The sequence below is a fragment of the Nyctereutes procyonoides genome, unplaced genomic scaffold (assembly GCF_905146905.1).
Source record: "Nyctereutes procyonoides isolate TBG_1078 unplaced genomic scaffold, NYPRO_anot_genome, whole genome shotgun sequence".
NCBI classification, from domain to species: Eukaryota; Metazoa; Chordata; class Mammalia; order Carnivora; family Canidae; genus Nyctereutes; species Nyctereutes procyonoides.
This window is the reverse complement of record NW_026575047.1, coordinates 30,203,977-30,225,877: the sequence shown is the minus strand read 5'-3', so window position 1 is coordinate 30,225,877 and position 21,901 is coordinate 30,203,977. Positions and strand designations below refer to the sequence as shown.

General features: G+C 49.4%; 1 protein-coding gene across 1 annotated transcript in view; it reads right to left on the bottom strand.

Annotated features, from left to right (window-relative positions):
* RNF4 (ring finger protein 4) overlaps positions 1-18,439 on the bottom strand; it is a 36,534-nt gene extending 18,095 nt beyond the window's left edge. Inside the window, exons 1-2 of the mRNA XM_055326493.1 lie at positions 18,289-18,439; positions 2,450-2,618 (exon numbers count right to left, since the gene is read on the bottom strand). Of these exons, the coding sequence (XP_055182468.1) occupies positions 2,450-2,458 (9 nt within the window). The 5' untranslated portion in view covers positions 2,459-2,618; positions 18,289-18,439. The remainder of the gene's footprint in view (positions 1-2,449; positions 2,619-18,288) is intronic.
* Between the last annotated feature and the right edge of the window lie 3,462 nt (positions 18,440-21,901).

Sequence of the window (21,901 nt, the reverse complement as noted above, 5' to 3'; positions counted from 1 at the left end):
TGAGGCCAGCACTAACCTAACTCCCTGAATGCCTTACTAAGCGTTCTGTCCCTGGAAGTTCTGGAAGGACAGACAATGTTGGTGAGATCTATACTGGATCTAAGGGCAGCCACTGCTCAGCACCATGCTCGCTGGCCAGGTGAGAGTGAGAGTGAGAGAGAGAGAGATGCCTGATTCTTGCTGTGTTCCAACTGCTCCTTAGCAGAAAATGGCACCTTGGGGAATGTTGGAAATTAAGATTTGGGCTTAGAAACACTCAGTGGATCCAAGGAGCAGGAACAAACCCCAGGAGGACCCAGAGACAAACCACTGCAGTAAGCTTGAAATTCTCCCGCCAGGAGTCGCTCTGTCCCTCAAGGGAGCTGCCACCCAGCCTCAGCTGAGTCTATTGCCCAGTGTCTATATACTCCCCTAGCTGCCACCAGGATACCAAGGGCTGCCCAAGTTTACCCTTTTCCCTCTGAAGTTGTTTTGTATTTTCCTTCCTCTGAAAAGAATCAAGTATTTCTTAGAAGATGCTGCTAATAAACAGAACCCTTCGTGCCTCACCACAGCCACCTGTATGGTTTCTGGCCCCCACTGAGGGAGGCAAGCAGCAGCCATGGGCCCTGACTCAAGTCTAGATGCCAGACTCAAAATACCCCACCATGGGCACTACAGCAATGCATGCCCTCAATGCTTACCATCCCTACCCTACACCCCCCACAGCAATCCTCTTCCTGGCGGCTTTCTCAGCCCTGGACTACCCATTCCTCCCCCTCTTCACTTGGCCAATTCTTATACAGCTTCCTGAAACCTATTCAAATGGCTTCAAATGGCACCTCCATCATGAGGCTATCCCTTACCCTCCCAGCCCACCATCTTTGGATCCAGCCCCCACTCCCCCTCTATCCACATTCTCCCAGGGCAGGGGTAGGAGTCTTTAGCTAGGGCCAGCCTCAAGAAACCCAAGAACATCAGCAGAGATTCTCCTAGCTGCCCTATTACTCAGTGTGGCTCTCCCCCTGCGCACCAGCAGGAGGCTCACAGCTGTCAGTACAGACTGACCATGTCCATGACTTATGCCATTCTGAGAAAGTTTACCAACTTCTTCACAGTCATGTGAGGGGTTACATTGCTCTTTCTGCCCATATCCTATCCCGGCAAGGTGTGGGCTTCAGAGGGGAGGTACCCAGGCTTGGGACATCTGTTTCCCTACAAGAGAGCTGCAGGGTCCATCTGCAGATAAGGGACCAAGGTGGGAAAACACCTGCCTTTTAAAAGGGTAGGTCCAGGGAAACAAAGCCCCCCCACACCCTTTTTAAAGATTTTATTTATTCATGAGAGACAGAGAGAGAGAGAGAGAGAAAGAGAGAGGCGCAGAGACACAGGCAGAGAGAGAAGCAGGCTCCATGCAGGGAGCCCAATGTGGGACTCGATCCTGGGTCTCTAGGATCACGCCCTGGGCCAAAGACAGTACTAAATCGCTGAGCCACCCGGGCTGCCCACAAAGGCCCTTTTGTGTACAAATATCAACAGTTGGTTCGGAGCACACAGAGACTAAAAGTGGTCTGATCGGGCTGAGGTGCACCCTAGGAATCTACAGATTTCTACTGCTGTCTACTACTGTCTCACCTGCCTGCATGCTCACAGTACCTCTGGGGCCTGTTAAGAGAATATGAGGCTGTCATTTCTCTCCTGGTCCACCTGAAATGAATTCAGTATCTCAAATGAATAGCTATATTGAGTTTAGATCCTGTGAGCAACTTTGTCAGCAGAGAATAAACCGGGGAGGGGGACCTCAGGCAATCTTCTCTGGAGCTCAAGGGGCTCCAGATGACACCCAGTGACACTACCCTAGCAGCCACTGCAGTCTGATACAAGCTCTGAACAGACTTACCAAATTGGGTCACTGAGTGTACAGAAGCTCTCACTCTTACTATTATGCTCATACGGGACCAACGACTACACAGGGAAAAGAAATAGAGGGGAAAATGGAAAACTGGATTATAAATGCTGAAATAAATCAGGACATGGATAGCTGCTCTGGGGATATGATGTTTCATATCCCCACAGCTATGACTTTTGTCCTCAGGGCATCACCCAAGATACTGGACTTCTCCAGACAAGTTGTGTACCTGCCCAATAGTCCTGCACACATTCCCTCAAGAATGAGGGTTACCTAGAGGCACCTTTATGGTACTCTCCTTAACGTCCCATAAGGAATAAGATAGCTGCTTAGCCTTAAAAATAATACAAGAGGCACCTGGGTGGCCAGTCCATCAAGCATCTGCCTTCCACTCAGCTCGTGATCTCAGGGTCCTAGGATCGAGCTCCAGGGTGGGATCCCAGCTCAGTGCAGAGTCTGCCCGTCCCTCCTACCTTCCTACCTCCGCTTGTGTGCGCTCTCACAAATAAAACAATAAAATTTTAATAAAGGAAAGAAAACTGGCAAGCTGATAAAACTCACCGTACTCATTGTGCTCTTTGCCTCCACCCTACAGAAAAGGAAGGACCTGTCCAGAGGTCAGCAGGGAAGTTGAATGTTGACTCTTCTCAACTTCTCACACCTGCTGGTTACTCATCCTCTGGCTAGTATAGCAATCCGCTGCCCAGTAGATTTCCAGTATCTTCAAGTCCTAAAACACAATGATAACAAGGTGATAACTGCTTCCACCTGCATCATCAACAACAAAGCACAGGGCAGCCCAGGTGGCCCAGCAGTTTGGCACCGCCTTCAGCCGAGGCCGTGATCCTGGAGATCCAGGATCGAGTCCCACATCAGGCTCCCTGCATGGAGTCTGCTTCTCCCTCTGCCTGTGTCTCTGCCTCTCTCACTCTGGGTCTCTCATGAATAAATAAATCTCTTTAAAAACAACAACAACAACAACAACAACAACAACAAAGCTCAGTTCAATCCTTTACTGGTACTTTGTTGAACGCTTCATGCAACTCATGCGCTTGCTTGCATATTCTTAGGAAGCAAGCATTTTTGGGGGAGGGCGGGGGGAAGCAAGCATTCCTTTTTAAAAAAAAAAAAGATTTTATTTAAGAAGCAGGCTCCATGCCGGGAGCCCGACGTGAGACTCGATCCTGGGACTCCAGGATCGCGCCCTGGGCCAAAGGCAAGTGTTAAACCGCTGCGCCACCCAGGGATCCCAGATTTTATTTATTTATTCATGATAGACCTAGAGAGAGAGAGAGAGAGGCAGAGACACAGGCAGAGGGAGAAGCAGGCTCCTTGCTGGGAGCCTGACGCAGGACTCGATCCCGGGACTCCAGGATCACGCGCTGGGCCAAAGGCCGGCGGTGAACCACTGAGTCACCCAGGATCCCCGGAAGCAAGCATTCTTAATAGAGTATTGGACCACTTGATCCCAAAGCCTGAATTCAGACCCATTCTGCCACCGCTTGTCCTCCTTCTTGGCTGCTGAAACCCTTCTAGAGTCCTGTACCAGCTGCTGGGAAAAGACAAAAGAGAATCAGAGCTGCCACATACAGCCTTGAGGACTTCTTGCAACCAGGAAGGCGTGGAGCTTCTGAGGCCAGAGCAGAGCCCAGGTTCTCTGGCTCTTTCCACAACTTCACTGTTGCCCTCTAGAGGAGGTGATAATTTAGCTGAGGAGACAAGAGCCAGCGGCCCTGGTTCACCCTGCAGGCCTAGCTGAGACTTCCATCAGTGGCAAGAGGTGAGTGGGAAAGAACCGGGAAACCAGCAAATGAAGAGGCTGCTAGAGAACAAGGCCCCAGGGGATTTCATTCCACTGGGAGGCGGCAGCTACCCACAGTAAACTCCCTGCCAGTGAAAGGGAGCAAATAGGAAACAAAACATGGAGTTGGAAGCCAGGGGTCATCAGGGGAGAAGGGGCAAAGCTGGCTTCTAGTAGGGGAAGCCCAGGGCTACCCACAGTAAACTCCCTGCCAGTGAAAGGGAGCAAATAGGAAACAAAACATGGAGTTGGAAGCCAGGGGTCATCAGGGGAGAAGGGGCAAAGCTGGCTTCTAGTAGGGGAAGCCCAGGGCTCAGGGAGAATCAGAGACAAGCGGGGGGCTCTGTGGTTACCCACTCTGGGCGGCAGTGCTCCAGACAAGAACAAGGGTTCTCAAACTCAAGCCTGCACCAGCCTCATCAGGAAGGCGTGTGAAACCAGTCTCTGATTCAGCAGGTGCAGGATGGGACTCAAAAATCTGCATTTCTAACAAGTTCCAAGGCAGAACTAATGGTGCTGCTCCCGAGGTCCCCACCCCAGGAACCAGTGGACTAGGACCAGAGCCTTGGACTGACTGAAGGAGGCCTCTGTGAAAGGCACTGAGGTGGGAAGCAAGACAGGACCATCTCAGATCCATCCACCCTTTCATCCCCACTGCTACTACCTCCTCCTATCAGATCTCCCGCCTCCCAGGACCCCATACCACCCTACTGCCCACACAGCTTTCTAACACACACAGCTGACCACAGCAACTAGAGCACATCTCTAGAACCAGACAGCTGGGATTAGCCAGGCACCTCCAAACTCTCTGCTTGTGCCCTTGAACAAAGCACCAAACTCTGCCCTGTTTCTTCAACTGCAAAACAGGGCGGCAAACCTACCTCAACAGGTCTGTGAGGATTATAGAGGCTGGCAGAGCACTTGGAACAGTGAAGCACGTTTTAAAGGCTCAGTGGCTGTGGACTGATGTCGCTGACCCCTTCCACCAGTACCAGCCTCACAGTCCCTCCAAATGTACTAAGTGTGGCACGACTCTACCCCTCTGCTCCAGCCCCCAAGTGCTGTATAATGCGGCACCCAACCAGCTTTAAAAAAATGGTCTCCCCACCTCATTCACTTATCAGTGTGGCTCCTGTCCTGGGAACATAGCAATGAACAAACCCGGTCATTAGCTCCCAGTCTCGGTGGTGGTGGTGGTGGGGCTGACACTGGTAGAGAGCTCAGGTGTTGTAATTGGGCATATTATGTGCTAGGTGTAAGGAAACACAAGACAAGGAGAAGCCAGACAAGGTTTTTCAGAAGCACCCTCCACCCCAGAGCTTTTTTTCCAAGAGAAGCCCCTCTAGAGGGACTACCCAGCCAGCCGAGTGTCTTTTTCCATTACCTGGGGGTCTGCATGTGTCCACATCTGCTCCCCTGGCACCTCGTTGTCCACTGTGCTACTCTATGGGGAAATGTGCAGCTGCCATGCAGCATGACATCTCCTGACGGCCCTCAGCCTGGCCCGCATCATGGGGCCACACGTGCTCCTACTTTCAAATGGCACACATGTTCCCAAAGCAACGCCTCACCTGGGAAACCTTCAGCTGAGGGATCCCTGGGTGGCACAGCAGTTTAGCGCCTGCCTTTGGCCCAGGGCACGATCCTGGAGACCTGGGATCAAATCCCACATCGGGCTCCCAGTGCATGGAGCCTGCTTCTCCCTCTGCCTGTGTCTCTGCCTCTCTCTCTCTCTGTGACTATCATAAATAAATAAAAAATTAAAAAAAAAAAAAAAGGAAACCTTCAGCTGAGACCGGCATTCAGGACAGAGGCTTTGGCTGGGAGGGATCAAGACCATCCATCTGGTCTGAACAGAGGGGAAGGTGCCCCAACAGCCTCTTAAGTCTCATAAAACCACCACACTTTGTAAGATTCTAACACACCTGCTTATGTTTCTTATCCCAAGAAAAGTCTTACATTTGGGTGTATACACATGACATAGCTGTTTTGGGGAAAAGTTATCTACCTCACGGTGTGTCTTAGAATTGAGAAGAATCTTTGATTAAAATGTCACTGACAGAGAAACAAGGAGATCCGTCTATTGAATATGAAATAATTTAATGCACATCCCTGGGCTGTTCCATAAGCCTCTTGACTCCCACTTGGTTACTTTTTAGGCTTTCAAACATGGTTGTTAAGACCTGTCCTAGGACTACTGTAGAGGACCCCCTACTATTTGACCTGCATGCCCTCCTTGCTCTGACACTGCCTCCTGCAGCCCCCTAGCCCCAGCAAGACCACTGATGCCTCCCTGCATGCTTCCCTAGAGTGTTCTCATTCTCCATGCCCAAGGCCAGTCCAGCAATCCATTCCAACTGTCTGCTTCTTTTGGGAATAGGAAGAGTTAGCAGTTAAAGGGCACAGGAAGTTGGAAGGCTGGCGTTAGGGAAATCCGCGAAGGGGCAGAATTTTACCAGAGAACAGAGATGGGAAGAAGGCATTCCAAGCAGACCAGAGTGGTGACGTGGAAGTGCAATGTCTAGACTTCAGGTGAAGCCAGGGTTGCAGGAAAGGCAGCCTTCACAGCCTACAAAGTGTCCTGGATACTGCAGGTGACAGAGACCATCAGAATAGTAAGACTAACAGCTGAAGCCCAGATGTTATTTGTACTGTGTGCAAAACACTGTGCTTTCCAGACACAGTTCACGTAACAGTACCATCACCCAATAAAGGGAAAGGTATTATTAAGGTTACCATCTTATTTATTTTTTAAAAGACTTATCTGAGAGAAAGAGAGCGACTGTGTGCACGTACATGCACACACGCAGGAGGGGCAGAGGGAGGACAGAGCATCCCAAGCAGACTCCCTGCTGAATGCGATCCCAATGTTGAATATCAGTCTCATGACCCTGAGATTATAACCTGAGCCCAAAGAGTCAGACACTTAACTGACTGAACCACTCAGGTGCCCTAAGGTTACCATTTTACACACAAGAGAGCTAAGGATGATTAGGGGGTCAAATAACCTGCCCCAAGTCCACAACTACTAAACAGTTGTCTGGATTTATACCAGGGCAGTGTCACACCAGAACCCAAACTATTAAGTAAATACCATGCCAGAATCAGATGTATGAATTCTAGAAACAATTTGGAAAATGGATGTTTTCCAGGTTTTACTATGTCCAGGAAGAAACTCCTTCCAACTATACCATCACTTCATCTCAGCAGATGGCCCATAATCCTTTAGTTTCCAAGGCATGGCACTGAGAATGGCCAGGAAGGCCAGACACCAGGAATTCCTAAAGCTTTGATAGGAGAGTAAGGACAATTCACACCAAGGTATCTAGCTAGTTACACAGCAGGAGTGACGCCATAAAACTGAACTTGGGAAGGGAAAAAAGAAACAAGCGTTGAGGGTAGACAGCTTTAGTTTTAGAAATGCTAGCTATGGGATACCCAGGTAGAAAGGCATAAAGGGGGAAAAAAAAAAGGCCTAAAGGCAGCTGAAAAACTCAAGAGAGAAAACTGGAGTGGGGCAGCCCAGGCGGCTCAGCGATTTAGTGCCGCCTTCAGCCCAGGGCGTGATCCTGGAGACCTGGGATCGAGTCCCACGTCGGGCTTCCTGGATGGAGCATGTTTCTCCCTCTGCCTGTGTCTCTGCCTCTCTCTCTCTCTCTGTACTCTCATGAATAAATAAATAAAAATTGGAAAAAAAAAACTGGAGTGGAGGTAGAGATTCTAGAATCTGTTTAAATCTGCTCTTGGGTAGAGCAAGAAGAGCCTATAAGAATAAAAAGTCAGAAACAAAGCTTTGAGAAAACCTGGAGGCATCAGTTAGGCAAAGCCGGCGTTTCAAGGAATAAGCGGCAGTCAACAGGCAGGGGACCTAGAACAAGTCCAATCGGCTGGCCACAGGAAGCCAGTCACTGGTGACCAAGCAAGTGGAGACCCAGAGGGACAGGACTTACTCAAGAAACAAGCCAGGTGGGGGTGGGGTGTGCAGAAAGGGAGATTGCCCTAGATGAGGACTGTGTAGGTGGCAGAAGGAAAGAGACAGCAGAGATGAATGGCTGGATCCTAACTTGCCTCCTAACCCACCCCTCAAGGGCAGGACAACCAAGGGTTTTAGATCCTACCCCCATGTGCTTGAGGGTAATGGAAGGCTGAACAAGTCAGAATGCACACCAAGAGGAAGTAGGGAGACCTAGAGAACCCAAGGCAAGAAGAAAGCTGTGTGGCTCGGAGGAGATGGTAGCAGAGCATGGGAGCCAGGACTGCCAGTTGGGAGGAAGCCACTGAGGCCAGCACAGACTGAAATGGTCCACTTGATCATTCTGTCCTTATTAGAGGTAGGTTTTTTCCCGTGAAGTCACACTACAAAGGATGACCCCCAACTCTAGAACTGACACACATAATCGCTTACATGGTACATGTCTACAGACATAATGGTTAGAAGCAGCTGAGCAGGCAGGAAGCAGAAAGTATGGAACTGGAGCTGGTTCTCTCACAGCCAAGTAAGGAAGAGTCAGCAGAAAAGGGGTGGCAGGGGTGCTCCAGAGACAGAAACTGAAAAGTCTGTAGAGTATCCAAGGGAGATCTAGAATGAGCAGCTCTGTCCAACCCAGACACACACAGCCCTCTCTCACACCATCAATGCAGGCCAGCAAAGACTGACACAATTACCCACAGATATCTGAGACCTAACTCTCCACATAGGTTCCAGAATCACCAAGCATTCTTGATTCTTAGGTGGCTCTTTGTACAGTTTTTTTTTTTTTAAGATTTTATTTGACAGAGAGTGAGCATACAAGCATGAGCTGGGGGAGGGGCAGAAGAAGCAGGCTCCCCGCACAGCAGGGAGCTCAGTGTGAGACTCCATTCCGGGACCCCAGGATCATGACCTGAGCCAGACACTTCACTGACTGAGCCCCCCAAGCACCCCTCTTTGTGTATTTTTCTAAGAGGAGATAACATGCAGATACATTGGGTAACTCCTGTGTGCCAATTACAAGGTAGCTCTCACTATAAACCCACGAATGGCCACTCTGAGACACATGGGCAGTCTCCTTTGAGTTTGAATGAGCTAGCTAGGGCAACCTCTGTATGTCAGCAGGGTTAAAGCAGACCATAAATCCTACAAAATTTCATCAAGAAAATAAATGCCAATTTATCAGGTGCTGGCTAGTACCAATTGTCTACTCCCTATCTCCCCTTTTAAAACCATAAACACTGGGCAGCCCGGGTGGCTCAGCAGTTTAGTGCAGCTGTTGGCCCAGGGTGTGATCCTGGAGACTCGGGATCAAGTCCCGCGTCGGGCTTCCTGCATGGAGCCTGCTTCTCCTTCTGCCTGTGTCTCTGATTCTGTCTCTCATGAATAAATGAATAAAATCTTTAAAATAAATAAATAAATAAAACCAATAAACCACCTAATCATTGCCCTGTTATTTTAAGTACTTCCCTATATGGAATTTCAAAAATAGGATTACAGAACATGTGCCTTTAAAAAAGCAAGAATATGGGACGCCTGAGTGACTGGCTCAGCAGCTGAGCATCTGCCTTTGGCTCAGGGCTTGATCCCGGTCCCGGGATCAAGTCCCACATTGGGTTCCCTGTGAGGAACCTACTTCTCCCTCTATGTTTCTGCTTCTCTCAGGAATAAATAAATAAATAAATAAATAAAGTCTAAAAAACAAAAAGCAAGAATATATTAAAGACTATGGTGTTTTGCCTATCTATTTATTTTATTTATTTATTTATTTATTTATTTATAAAGAAAATGAGAGAGCACAAGCAGGAGAGGAGCAGGAGAGGGAGAAGCAGACTCCCTGGGATCATGACCTGAGCAGAAGGCAGACATCCAACTGACTGAGCCACCCAGGCACCCATGCCCAACTACCTTTGTAAAGAACGTCGAAATACCCAAGGCTGTTGGCAACGTACCAGTGCCCAGCACAGCCTGCCCAGCTGTGGAAGTGAGCATGATCATTAAAAGTTGCCAATAAACTTTAATTTCAAAACTTAAAAAAAAAAAAAAAAAGTTCTGCTCCCAATGTGGGGCTTGACTCATGACCCTGAGATCAAGAGTCACATTTTCTACCAAGCTAGCCAGGTGCCACCCCTCAGGCTTTTTATTTTCAAGATTTATTTTAGAGGGAGTACACATGGCGGCTGGGGGCGGGGGCACACGTGCACAGAGGGAAAGAGAATCTTAAGCGGATTCCCCACCGAACATGGAGCCCAACACTGGAGCCCAACACCGGGCTTGATGTCACTGATGAGGAAAGAGAAGGCTAGCTGAGGAAAAAACACAAGCTGACACCCCACAGACACCCCCCCCCCCACCAGGTGGGATATGTGTGCACTTCGCAGGCACTCCTGGCTGCCCTAAAGCTAAGGGAAAGGAAAAACAAAATAGTTAACTTGTAGAGATTATGGTCTTATAGAGAGGAGTCTCCCTCAGTTTATAAAACACCGCAATGATTTATAAGAAAAAAGCATTCTCAGGAGGCCTGGGTGGCTCAGCAGTTTAGTGCCTGCCTTCGGCTCAGGGGGTGATCCTGGAGACCCAGGATCCAGTCCCACATCGGACTCCCTGCAGGGAGCCTGCTTCTCTCTGCCTGTGTCTCTACCTCTCTCTCTCTCTCTTTCTCATGAATAAATAAATAAATAAAATCTTTTGAAAAAGAAAAAGGCATTCTTATTAATAACCTAACTTCAGAAAGAAACTCCCAACTCTCTTAAAGTTAATGCTTTACCAGAGGGAAAAACCACCTGAACCTGACAGTGGCCAGGCCTCCAGTATCTTGTAGGTCCTCTTTAGCTACAAAAATTCTTTTGAAAACCTCCCTTTCCCTCACCTCCCCCAGCTCCCAGTTTATCAGCATCCCCTCACAACCCTGGGGCAGCAGCTCTTCCTGCCCAAGGGTCCTGTCCCCTGGTTTTCATAAAACCACATGTTGCACTAAAGACATCTCAAGAATTCTTTCTTGGTGGTCAACTCTGGATCTCATCCCACCAAACCTTACCTATACTCAAAACTACATCATCATGACCCTGAAATCATGACCTGAACAGAAATCAAGAGTCAGATACTTAACCAACTGAGCCACCAGGCAGGCACCCCCACCCAAAGCTTTTTAAATGGAACCTTGATGTCACATCAACAACTGGGCCTTAGTACTGAATAAAAGCATATGCCTCTTGCTTACTATGCAATTGAGGGTACATAGTAAAGAGCCAGCAATCATGTGGCTGACCGTACAAGTCTTACAGCCTAGCACAAATACTTCATCTCCCTGCCTCAATTTCTCCATCTTTAATGTGGGGAAAAAATACCCCTTGCCTTTGCAGCTGTTTTGTAAAACAATGATGCTGAATGAAAGTGCCCAGTACTGTTCCCAGCACCCTGGAGACAATCCCATCAGCTGTTTAAGTCAATGACTATTTACAGGTGCCTGATCCAGATCAGGCACATCTCCAGGGATTTCTAGTCAGCAGACAAAATCAGACCACGGATTATATAGTCTAAGAGGAAAGACAATCAGTAAATTATGTAATAAATATGCCAGAAGAGCCAGAAAGCACAGCTCTTCTTACAAGTGCTAAGTGCTGGGGCTCCTAGGGAGCTCAGTCGGTGAAGCCTCCAACTCTTTATTTCAGCTCAGGTTATGATCTCATGGGTATTAAGATCAAGCCCTGCCTGAGTCCTGCCTCCAGCTCCAGCTCCAGCTCTGCGGGGAGTCTGCTTGAAGAGTCTTTCTCTCTGTCCCTCCCCTCACTTATTCCTTCTCTCTCTCTAAAATTAATTAAATAAATCTTAAAAAGCAAACAAACAAATGGTAAGTGCTACTGATGAGGGAGCAGGGCTAGCTGAGGACAAAGCACAGCTGATATCCCACAAACAACCCCCACCCAGGGTGGGTTATGTGGGACATTCTTTGGGAAGCTTCCAATTGTCATAATGCACTGCTAGAGGGAAAAGCAACCTTTAACGTGACAATGACAAGGCCTCCAGTATCTTGTAGGTCCTCCTTAGCATGTGAAAGTCCTTTTGGAATCTCCCTTTTGCTTAACTCCCCCAACTCCTGGGTATATAATCAGTCACTCCTCACAGGCCCAGGGCAGCAGCTTTTCCTGCCCGCAGGTCCTGTCCCCAAGCTTTAATAAATCCACCATTCTGCACCAAAGACGTCTCAAGAATTCTTTCTTGGTAGTCCACTCCGGACCTCTATATTCCAAAACTTCATCACTACAGGATAAGAGCAAAGAAACCTTCAATCCCAAGAACTAAAATAAGAGAAACACAAGCTTCTGGCTCTCCACTCTTAGCAGGACGCAGCTAAGCCCTCTGGTTAGGCTGAGGGGCTGCAGAGCCAGCAAAGAGGTAATGGGCAGTCCTCCCACTTAGTTATCCCTAAATGTGGCCTAGCAGCCTTGACTACTGGGCTCCCTGGAGACTTTTGCAAGAACTAGATGAAAGGATTGGACAAAAAGAGAAAAGCAGCAAACTAGGCTTGGAGAGACAGTACTTGGTCTTTTTCCCAAATTTATCTTATAACCCTGATAAAACCATCACCAGCCATCAGCAAAGTCCCAGAGACCTTAAAAGAGCACCAGAACCAAGAGGCCAGCACACCTGCTTGGTGACTGATCACCAAGGGAAATTCTTTCTTTTTTTCCTAACACAGGACCCATCAAGGATAGCCTTTTGCTTCTACTAGAGAAAAAGAACAGCTGTCTGGAAATAGAGATGGGTCTACTTTTGTGATTCAGGCCTTGATATGCAAGGGTCAAGAATTAAGAGTGAACTTCAGTTTTTTGAAGATCTATGAAAAAAAATCAGTAAGATTACTATTGAACCTTAAAAATAAAATTCTGACAGACTCAACATGGATGAACACTGAAGACAACATACTTCTTGGAAAAGAGGACACAATCAAACAATGAATCAAACAATTCCTCTTACATAGGCACCGAGAGCTGGCAAATTCAGAGACAAAAAGGAGAATGGTGATTGCTAGGAACAGGTAAGGAGAGGGAACAAGAAGTTTCTGTTTAATGAATACACGAGTTTCTGTCTGGGAAGATAAAAAATTCTGCAGATAGATGGTAGTGATGGTTGCACAACAATGTGTATTTACTTAATGCCAATGAACAAGTTAAAGTGGTTCCAACGATCCAGGTTTTACAACATATATTCTACTGCAACAAAAAATTAAAAATAAACTTCACCTAATACTCTTTTTCTAGACATTTTAAGAGTTTTAGTCAAGTACTCAGAAATGCTCTGCCGTGGACATGGCCCCAGACACATCTGTAAGGAACTGGCCTATACCAGGGTCCTCAGTCCCTGGTATGCATGCCCTGGGACTCTCCAGGACACATCTAGAACTCAAACAAGGCAAAAGCAGACCTTGACTCCTCCTCTTCGCAAAGAAGCTGTTCTTATGAATTTTTCTATAGCTTCACATGCAGAATTATGAGCAACTTCCAAACATGAGGTTGACCCTTCTGTCGATGAAACTCGTGTGAGTGGGGACACCTTGATTCTCTAACAGCTATGTCTGATGAGGTTCTATCAGTAATTGACTTGAAGGATCTTATCTTCACAACTGAGAAGATATCAAAAGACAGCAAACCCAACCAACTCCTTCGTAGAAGGGTCATTACTCTGGGACAGCAGGAAAGTAAAACTGAGTGGCTCTCTCCACCTATCTGGCCCTGACCTAATTTTCTTTCAGCCTTCGGTGCATGGAGACCCAAACATGGCAATACCTGGAGACCAGGAGCATGGGTGCATAACATTCCTAAGGAAACCTAAGGATCTATCTAGCCTTCCAAATGCTGAAAAGATACCAGAGGCCAATGGAAAAAAAAATCAATCTCTGGTGCTGCCAACTTTCCACTCTTCCTGGGACCAAGGTCTCTTTGGCCATGAAACTCACAGGAGGCAGGCATGCTGGGTCTGTGTGGATGGTGCCTGAACACAGAGCCTGCCAGAAAAAGCCAGGTAGAGGCTTAGATGCTTGTAGGGAATCATGAACCTAAGATCCGGTCCATTGGGGGGGGGGGGGGGTATATGGAATCAATCTAGAACTACCATAAATAGCCAAGGCTTAGATCCTACAAGTGGAGGTAGGGGAGGTGGTCAGAAGCTTACAAAGGAGGATTCTTTGGCCTATCCCTACAGGAGGGAGGCAGGGAGCAACAAAGCAGATTCCCACTGTGGGAGCTCCCTCATTTGCATTAGGGTCTCAAATAGCCCTCCCCCAGGGATCCTTCCCTTCCACTCAAGACAGATGCACAGGTGGGCTGCCTGAAGAATGCATGCACGCTGTCATCAAAGGGCTAGCTAAACCCAATGCTCTACAAGACATTTATCTTGGCAGTGGGATCCCACACCTGGGCTTGTGAGCAGCAGAAGCCCTAATCCAGACCTCTTCTAGGCTCCTTCAATACTCTTATAGTAAGAAAGAGAAAGTCAATGGTCCTTGGCCTGCAGGAAAAATGTGGCAGCTAGGGTGCTGCATAAAGAACAGCAGACTATGAAGTTAATGCTCCAGAAGAGATAAAAAGAGCCCAGAAGGTTGTTAAAAGGCTTCACATGGTAGCTTCAAAAAAATTTACCAGTCTCCAAAAGACCCAAGAAGAATGCAGATGTTCCCAAACGATCACATCCATCGCTTTCATAGAGCCAACCTCCCTTCCCTAACCCAACACTAACCTTTGTGGCCTCACCTGAAATTAGGTGTACAACACTAAAAAAACTCTGTCAATGTCACACACACAAAAGTTAACCTAATGGAAATGCATGCGTACTACAATAACTATGGCACTTTACAAGGTTTGCAGCTTATAAGTTATTGGGAAGGAAGGGTGAATTTTTTTAAACAAAATGTGTATGGGTGTGGCTCCTAACTCACACAATCATTGAGAATGCTGGTAGATGTCTGCGATGTGTACTGCCTACAGTCTATTTGGCTTGGGTTGGTTCAGTTCAACCAGTGTTCCTCTGGTATTTCCCATAGATGAAATTATGCACAGCAAATGCAAAATCCCCAAGATGTTCAAACTGCTCCCTAATATAGTTCCTTTTGGAACTAATCTTGCTTCCAAACCAGTGGTTAAAGCAGAAATGACTGTATTGTGCTCTGGTGCACTGGCTGTGCACCTGCTGTAGGCTCTTCCCAGTAGCAGTGCCATAATCTGATCCATACTATTCCCTTGCCTGCAAGGGTCCCCCACCCCTCCCACTTTGGGAAACTCCTGCTAATCCTTCAAGACTTACCTCACAGATTCCTTACATTTTTCCTGGTCCTAATCTAACCATTTCTTCTCTTTTACTCAACATGGCCAACCTGACTCCCAAGCCCAACACTTGCCAGTGTCCCTTCTCTTAGCACCAACATGCTGACTAAATAAACCATGACTTTCTTCCACTGAAATTAAACCATCAAGGGGTGCCTGTAGGCGTGCTCAGTGGGTGAAGTGTCTGCCCTCAGCTCAGGTCCTGATCCCAGGGTCCTGGGATTGAGCCTTGCACTGGGCTCCCTGCTCAGTGAGGAGTCTGCTTCTCACTCTCCCTCTGCCAGCACCACCCCCCATGCTCTCTAATAAATAAATAAAATATTAAAAATTCATAAAATCTTTATTTTTATTTTTTTAAATTCATAAAACCTTAAAAAAAATAAACTGTCAAGCTCATTAGGTGCTTGAGAGAGATGGCACAGAAAATTGCTGAGGTGAAAAAAAGGGATGAATTCCTGAGATGGGAGAATATGGAGCCTTACATTGCAAGTAACAATATAGTCACCACCAGGAAACAAAGGAAGACTTAAAAACAGACCATCACCATGGGAAGAAAGGAAAGAACATCTCATCTCTACAGACATAATGGCTAGAACAGTTCTCAGGGTTGTGAGTTTGAGTCCCATGTTGAGTGTAGACTTTACTCCAGGAGTCTTAGGGTCACAATTTCTCTTTTACACAAGGAAGCTCCTGATAATATTTATTTTGAGACATTTTCAGGCATTTCCCACCCTGCATGGTGTGGGAGGAATAATCAACTTGATAGCTGTTATCTAAAGCAAAGGGAGGAAAAACCCTTCCCAAGGAAATTCTGTAGGAGTACTCTCCAACCCAACCTCATGGGCTTTCTCACACTTGAACTCTGACCTTGGAGTGCAGCAGTATCTCCTCACCAGAGAGGAAACCTTAAAATGCCTTGCTCTATAGTCCTCAAAGCCCTGCTTAAACAAGCTAGTTAGGAAAGGTAAGCTATAAGAGCACATATGTGAATTATACCTCAATAACCAGTCAGCCCCATCACATCTACAGGAGCCACCTAACCCCAAGTCAGTGAAAGATGTAGGTAAATCATTTCGAAATAAGACACTGATGGGGCACCTGGATGGCTCAGTCAGGTGACTGCCTTCAGCTCAGGTCATGATCCCAGGGTCCTGGAATCACCTCTGGGTGACTCCCGGCTCAGCAGGGAGTCTCCCTGTCCCTCTGCTCCCTGCTTTTGCTCCCTCTTGCTCACTCACCCATTCAAATAAATAAATAAGTAAAATCTTAAAAAAAAAAAAAAGACACTGATAACATAGATGCAAAGAACATGCAAAGCCATGTTTATACAGCATAAAAACCAATTACCTTCTGTGTGTATTTACATTCACTTGCACCTCAAATCTTTCTAGAAATGAGTGGGAGTATAAACTACTGGACACTAACTTTCAACAGCCTTTTAAGTAACAAGACAGTGAAGAACTGCCATGACTGGCAATCACTAAGCGCCAAGTTTGGTCCCCACTCCCCACCGTGGTCCAAACCACACTTCTCTCTTCCTAACTGGTCCAGAGGCCACTTAGTTTCCCCCATCTTTCTAAGCCATCCTTCTTACAGCAGTGATTTTTCTAAAATGCTAATCTAACCACATTGCTCTCTGCTTAGAACCTCATTTAGTGATTTTTTTTCCCACTTGGTCTTAACATGAATTTTGAATTCCTTGAACTTAGGACATACCAAAGACCTTTTGAGACCAGGGTTCCACTTACCTCTTTAGTCCCATCTGTCCCACCATCTATCTTTCAACCTCAGGGAACTTCTCTCATTCCCTCTACCTTTGCTCCTCAGTTCCACCAGGGCTCCTACCACGCCTATTCTGTTGGCTGCTGTACCCGAAGCGGAAAGCTTGGCATACAGAAGACCTCAAAAATGTGCTGATTTAGAATTTTTAAAGTCTGCATTCTCAAAGGGGTTGAAAAAAAAAATCTCATTCTCTTCTTCACCTACAAAGCATAGAGACACACACTGCACGCAAAAAGACCTACGGTATGTAAGAAGCATTAACATTTCATGGAGAAAGCAATTAAGAAAACAGGGAGTTTCACTGTAATAAAGATTAATAAACCCTGTATGAAGGTTAAGATTTTTAAATTTGAGTTGGAAGCTCAAGTTCAGGCAATACAAAAACCAGCAACATGGACTCTACCTGAATGTTCCCATTTCACCTGCAGCTCAGATAAAACGACCCGGTATGCCTCCCGACTTATTAAAAAAACCACCACCAGGAAAACCAAGCGATTCCCTTCACCGTCTCTGTACCTCATCACCAGCGGTCCCCAAAAGGCTGGTCACTTAAAGGCCGAGTCCTGCCGTCGGGAAAGCGAGGTTCCAGCTGACCGTGTGACCTTGAGCGCACCCCCTCCATCTCCCCCAGCACTGAGGCAGCCTCAGACCCCAGATCCGGTTCGAGGCCCTGACGCAGAGGCGGAACCAAGGCAAGACTGGGAACGTCGATGGACACGGACGAGGAGGAGACAAAAGCCAAAACCTCCCCAAGAACGGCCACCGCGGGAAGTCTAGGCTACCCGGACCGGGCAAAGGGTGGACAGCGATGCTCGCGGAGCACCCCGAGACCCCGCTCACTCCGCGGGTACCCGGCTGCGCGCGCCGAGGGGCGGGGCCGGCAGCAGCCCTCCGCGCTCCAGCGCGCCCCCGCCCTCGACCGGAAGCCGAGGACCCAGTAAGCTCTGCCCCGGGTGGGCGCTCCCCGGGCCGGCCCCCGCCGCGCCAGCCGCCGTACGCCCGGGCTCCGCCTCGCGACCCAGGCCGACTCCCACGCCCGCGATGGCGGGGCGGCGGCGCGAGCACACAAAGGAGGCGGCGTCGGCGGGGAACAAAAAGCTGGCCGGGGCCTCCCCCGAACGGCTCGCACAGGCCCGCGCCCCCGCCGCCCTGCCCGCCTCCCCGAATGACCTTGGGTGCGTCCGGCCCCCTCCCCGGCCCCGGCTGCGCTGGCTCCTTGTAGCCGAGCGCCGCGGCCGCAGGCCCCCGGGGCAGCCGAGGCCCTCGACGAGGGGCCCGCACGCCCGTCCCCAGTGCCTAGCCGGGCTCGTGCGGCCACGCGGACGGCGGGGCGGGCGGGCGGGCGGGCGGGCGAGCGTGCCTGCGCTCCCGGGGGAGGCCCGGCCGGGCGTCCGGCCCGAGCGGGCTTGGCCGCGCTCGGCGGGCCGCTGCGCCGCGGGCCTCCGCAGGCCGCGAAGCCGCCCGCAGCCCGCAGCCCGCATCCGCCCGGTCGGGGCTGGCCGCTCGCTCCCTGAGGGGCCTGGCTTACCTGGAGTCGAGCTGGTGCGGCAGGAGCCGCCGCCGACGCTCTTGGGCGAGTAAGCACCCCCGGAAGCCACGAAGGAGAAATCCTCAAGCAAGACGCCGCCGCCTCAACCGCGACCCACTTCCTCTCCTGAGGCCTGGGCTCCACCCCCCGCGTGTTCCCATTGGCCGCCGTCCCCTCGACTCCAGCGGTCTACCGGTACGATAGGTATGTTTTCAATCCTATTGGGTAAGAAGACCATCTATTCCCGCTTTGAAACGCGCCTCTTTCCGGCCCCGCCCACGCCCGCGAACTCTAGCTCTCGCCTTCCCGCGAGATTCGCGGTCTGCGCCCCGAGGTGCTCAAGGCCTCACGGGAGTTGTGGTTCGCCGGGCTACGGCCGCTCGGGCTGCCGGCGCCCTGCCACTGACCCGCCGCGCACCGCCGGGCGACGGCGCGGAGCGTAACGAGAGTCCAGGTCGGCCTTTCCGCGCCCGCATATCGGCCTCAGTTCTGTCTCCTGTTAGTGCAGCCTTTGCGAGCAATGGCCCCCTGGTCTCTGCTGTCGGCCAAAACCTGGGCCTGCATCTGCAGCAACTCCAGGGCGCTCGCGACCCGACGTGCCAGGCCCCCGGCCGCAGGCTGGTCCCGGTGGTCTCGGACTGCCTTGCCTCTCAGGCTGGTGGTGAACGGGAGGGAAGCACAGCCTGGCCCGTGTGCGGGAGCCCGCAGGAGGCGGCGCTCGGCCAGGGCGTCCGGGGGGAGGAGGCGTCCTCCCTGGAGGAGGCCACCCCGGAATTGGGAACTGAAGGGACTAGAAGGGAGGAGAGGGAGCCTGGGTGGGAAGAGAGGCTGGCATGTCCGGGAGGGACTGCACGCTGCCTGGTGTACGAGGAGCAGAGGTGGGGAGCGGTGGCGGTGAGGGGAGGCAAGAGCCCTGTTTTGGAGGGATCAGACACCAGGTTGAGTGTGGAGGATCCTAGGGCAGTGGGTGTGAGGAAAGGAAGGACTAAACCCTGGGGGAGACCAGGGACGGAGACCCCGAGCACTCTGGGGCACTCTGGGGCATCTGGCGCAGTTCCAGGGTGCGGAGGGCGCCGCCTGTCTCCGTGTGAATCCCAGCTCCCTTGTTTATGCGGGCCTGGCCAGTCCCCACAGTCCAGCCCCTGCCTCGGAGGGTGAGGGGGAGAGGTGGAGGACTCCACACAGAACCGCATGGTTCATTCAAGGCCCTGGCAGAGGGCTGTGGGTCAGAACCCCAGGAGCAGAGTCTGAGCTCAGCTGCCAGAACTTGGACTTGGACATGGATTTGGCAACAGAAAGCCTGGCTGGCTTGTCCCCACTGTTCTAAGGGAACCCAGATCCAGGCAGTGGCCGTCACCGCTGGTCCCCGGACACCCTCAGGCAGTGAGGCTGTCACTCCAAATGCCTGGGATGGACTGTTTACTAAGAGGGGGTCTTCAGCCCAGACGATTGAGTCACGTATGGGAACGACAAAGCAGGTCAAAACCAGAGAGCATTAATGGTTCTGTGTCGAGTTTACAAGCAGTCTCTGTTTGATACTTAACGTAATTGTAAAAGAATTTGGCATGGTAGGGATCCCTGGGTGGCGCAGCGGTTTGGCGCCTGCCTTTGGCCCAGGGTGCGATCCTGGAGACCCGGGATCGAATCCCATGTCGGGCTCCCGGTGCATGGAGCCTGCTTCTCCCTCTGCCTGTGTCTCTGCCTCTCTCTCCCTCTCTGTGTGACTATCATAAATAAATAAAAATTTAAAAAAAAAAAGAATTTGGCATGGTAGAGTGTCAGATAAATCTGATTCTGCATGAAATAGTGATTTTAAGGGATCCCTGGGTGGCGCAGCGGTTTAGCGCCTGCCTTTGGCCCAGGGCGCGATCCTGGAGACTCAGGATCGAATCCCACGTCGGGCTCCCGGTGCATGGAGCCTGCTTCTCCTTCTACCTATGTCTCTGCCTCTTTCTCTCTCTCTGTGTGTGTGTGACGATCATAAATAAATAAAAATTTAAAAAAAAAAAGAAATAGTGATTTTAAGTTGGAAAGTACAAGATTTTAGTTTGTCATCATAACTGGAATATCAGAATTTACAAATTTAAGAGAAATTAGACCTTTAACACATCTATAGGAATTTTTAAATACTTGATAAGGCAGACAACAGAAATGCTAAAATGTAAGTTTAGATTCTACATTATAAATGCAGTTTGAAATGTTAAAGGTGGGGAATCCTTGGGTGGCACAGATGGTTAATCATCGGACTCTTGTGGTTTCAGCTCAGGTCATGACTTCACTGGTGGTGGGATTGAGCCCTTCCTCTGGTTCTGCACTGAGCAGGGAGTCTGCTTGAGATTCTCTCCCTCTGCCCTACCCCCTTACCCCGCAGAATCTTTCTCTAAAATAAAATAAATATCGAAAAAAATGTGAAAGGGGATTTCAGCCTATAAATAGAACCATATACAACCAATCAAAATGATAATTATAGATTTAAAAAATAAGATTAGAGGACATCCGGGTGCCTCAGTGGTTGAGTATCTGCCTTCAGCTCAGGGCACAATCCCAGGTCCTGGGATCGAGTCCTGCATCGGGCTCCCTGCAAGGAGCCTTCTCCCTCTGCCTATGTCTCTGCCTCTCTCCGTGTCTCTTGTGAATAAATAAAATCTTTAAAAATAAGGTTAGTAATTTGAATTTCATAGCCTAAAGAAAAATTAGGGTTTTCTATTTATAACTTTACTACATCACATCAAAGATGTGAGTTGAGGGGCACTTGGGTGGCTCAGTCAGTTGTGTCCACAACCCTTGTTTTCAGCTCAGGTCATGATCTCAGGGTCTATGAGCTTTTTTTTTTAAAGGGTTTTTATTTATTTATTCATAAGAGGCACAGAGATATATAGAGAGAGGCAGAGACACAGGCAGAGGGAGAAGCAGGCTCCACACAAGGAGCCCAATGGGGGACTTGATCCCAGGACTCCAGGATCTCACCCTGGGCAGAAGGCAGACGCTAAACCACTGAGCCACCCAGGCCTCGCAGGGTCTGTGAGCTTCAAGTTCTCTCCAAACCTCACTTGACACTGAACTTGGGGGTATGGACATCCCTGGCTTCCTCACAGATAATGCATCTGGCCCTGAATGTTTTCAGCTCAAAGACTGAGACCTTGGTACTTCCAAGTGCCACACAGCCAATGTAGATTATTGGGCATCACATGAGAACCCGAATCTGTGATGAGGTCTGAGGATCAGCTTTTTAACTATTTGCAAAGAACCTCTCTCTGCCCAAGTGAGTTTTAGGTACTGTCAGTGAGGGTCTTCTGGCTGCACTTATGCAGAAAATACACTGAAGCAGAATGTCAATTCCCTGGGTGGTCCAGAGAGAGCTTTCACAGCACCAGCTGGACCTGACCTCTCCTGGCTGGCCCTCTTTCCAGGGGCAGTTTGACTCTCTCTCAAAGGGCTCATGAAGGGGGTGACTCAGTGGCTTAGTCCATTAAGTGTCCAACTCTTGGTTTGGACTCAGGTCATGATCTCAGGGTCATGGGATCAAGCCCCACATCAGGCTCTGGGTGTTCTCTGCTCCCTCCTCAAATAAAAATTGTTTTATTTTTTTTAAAGATTTTATTTATTAATGAGA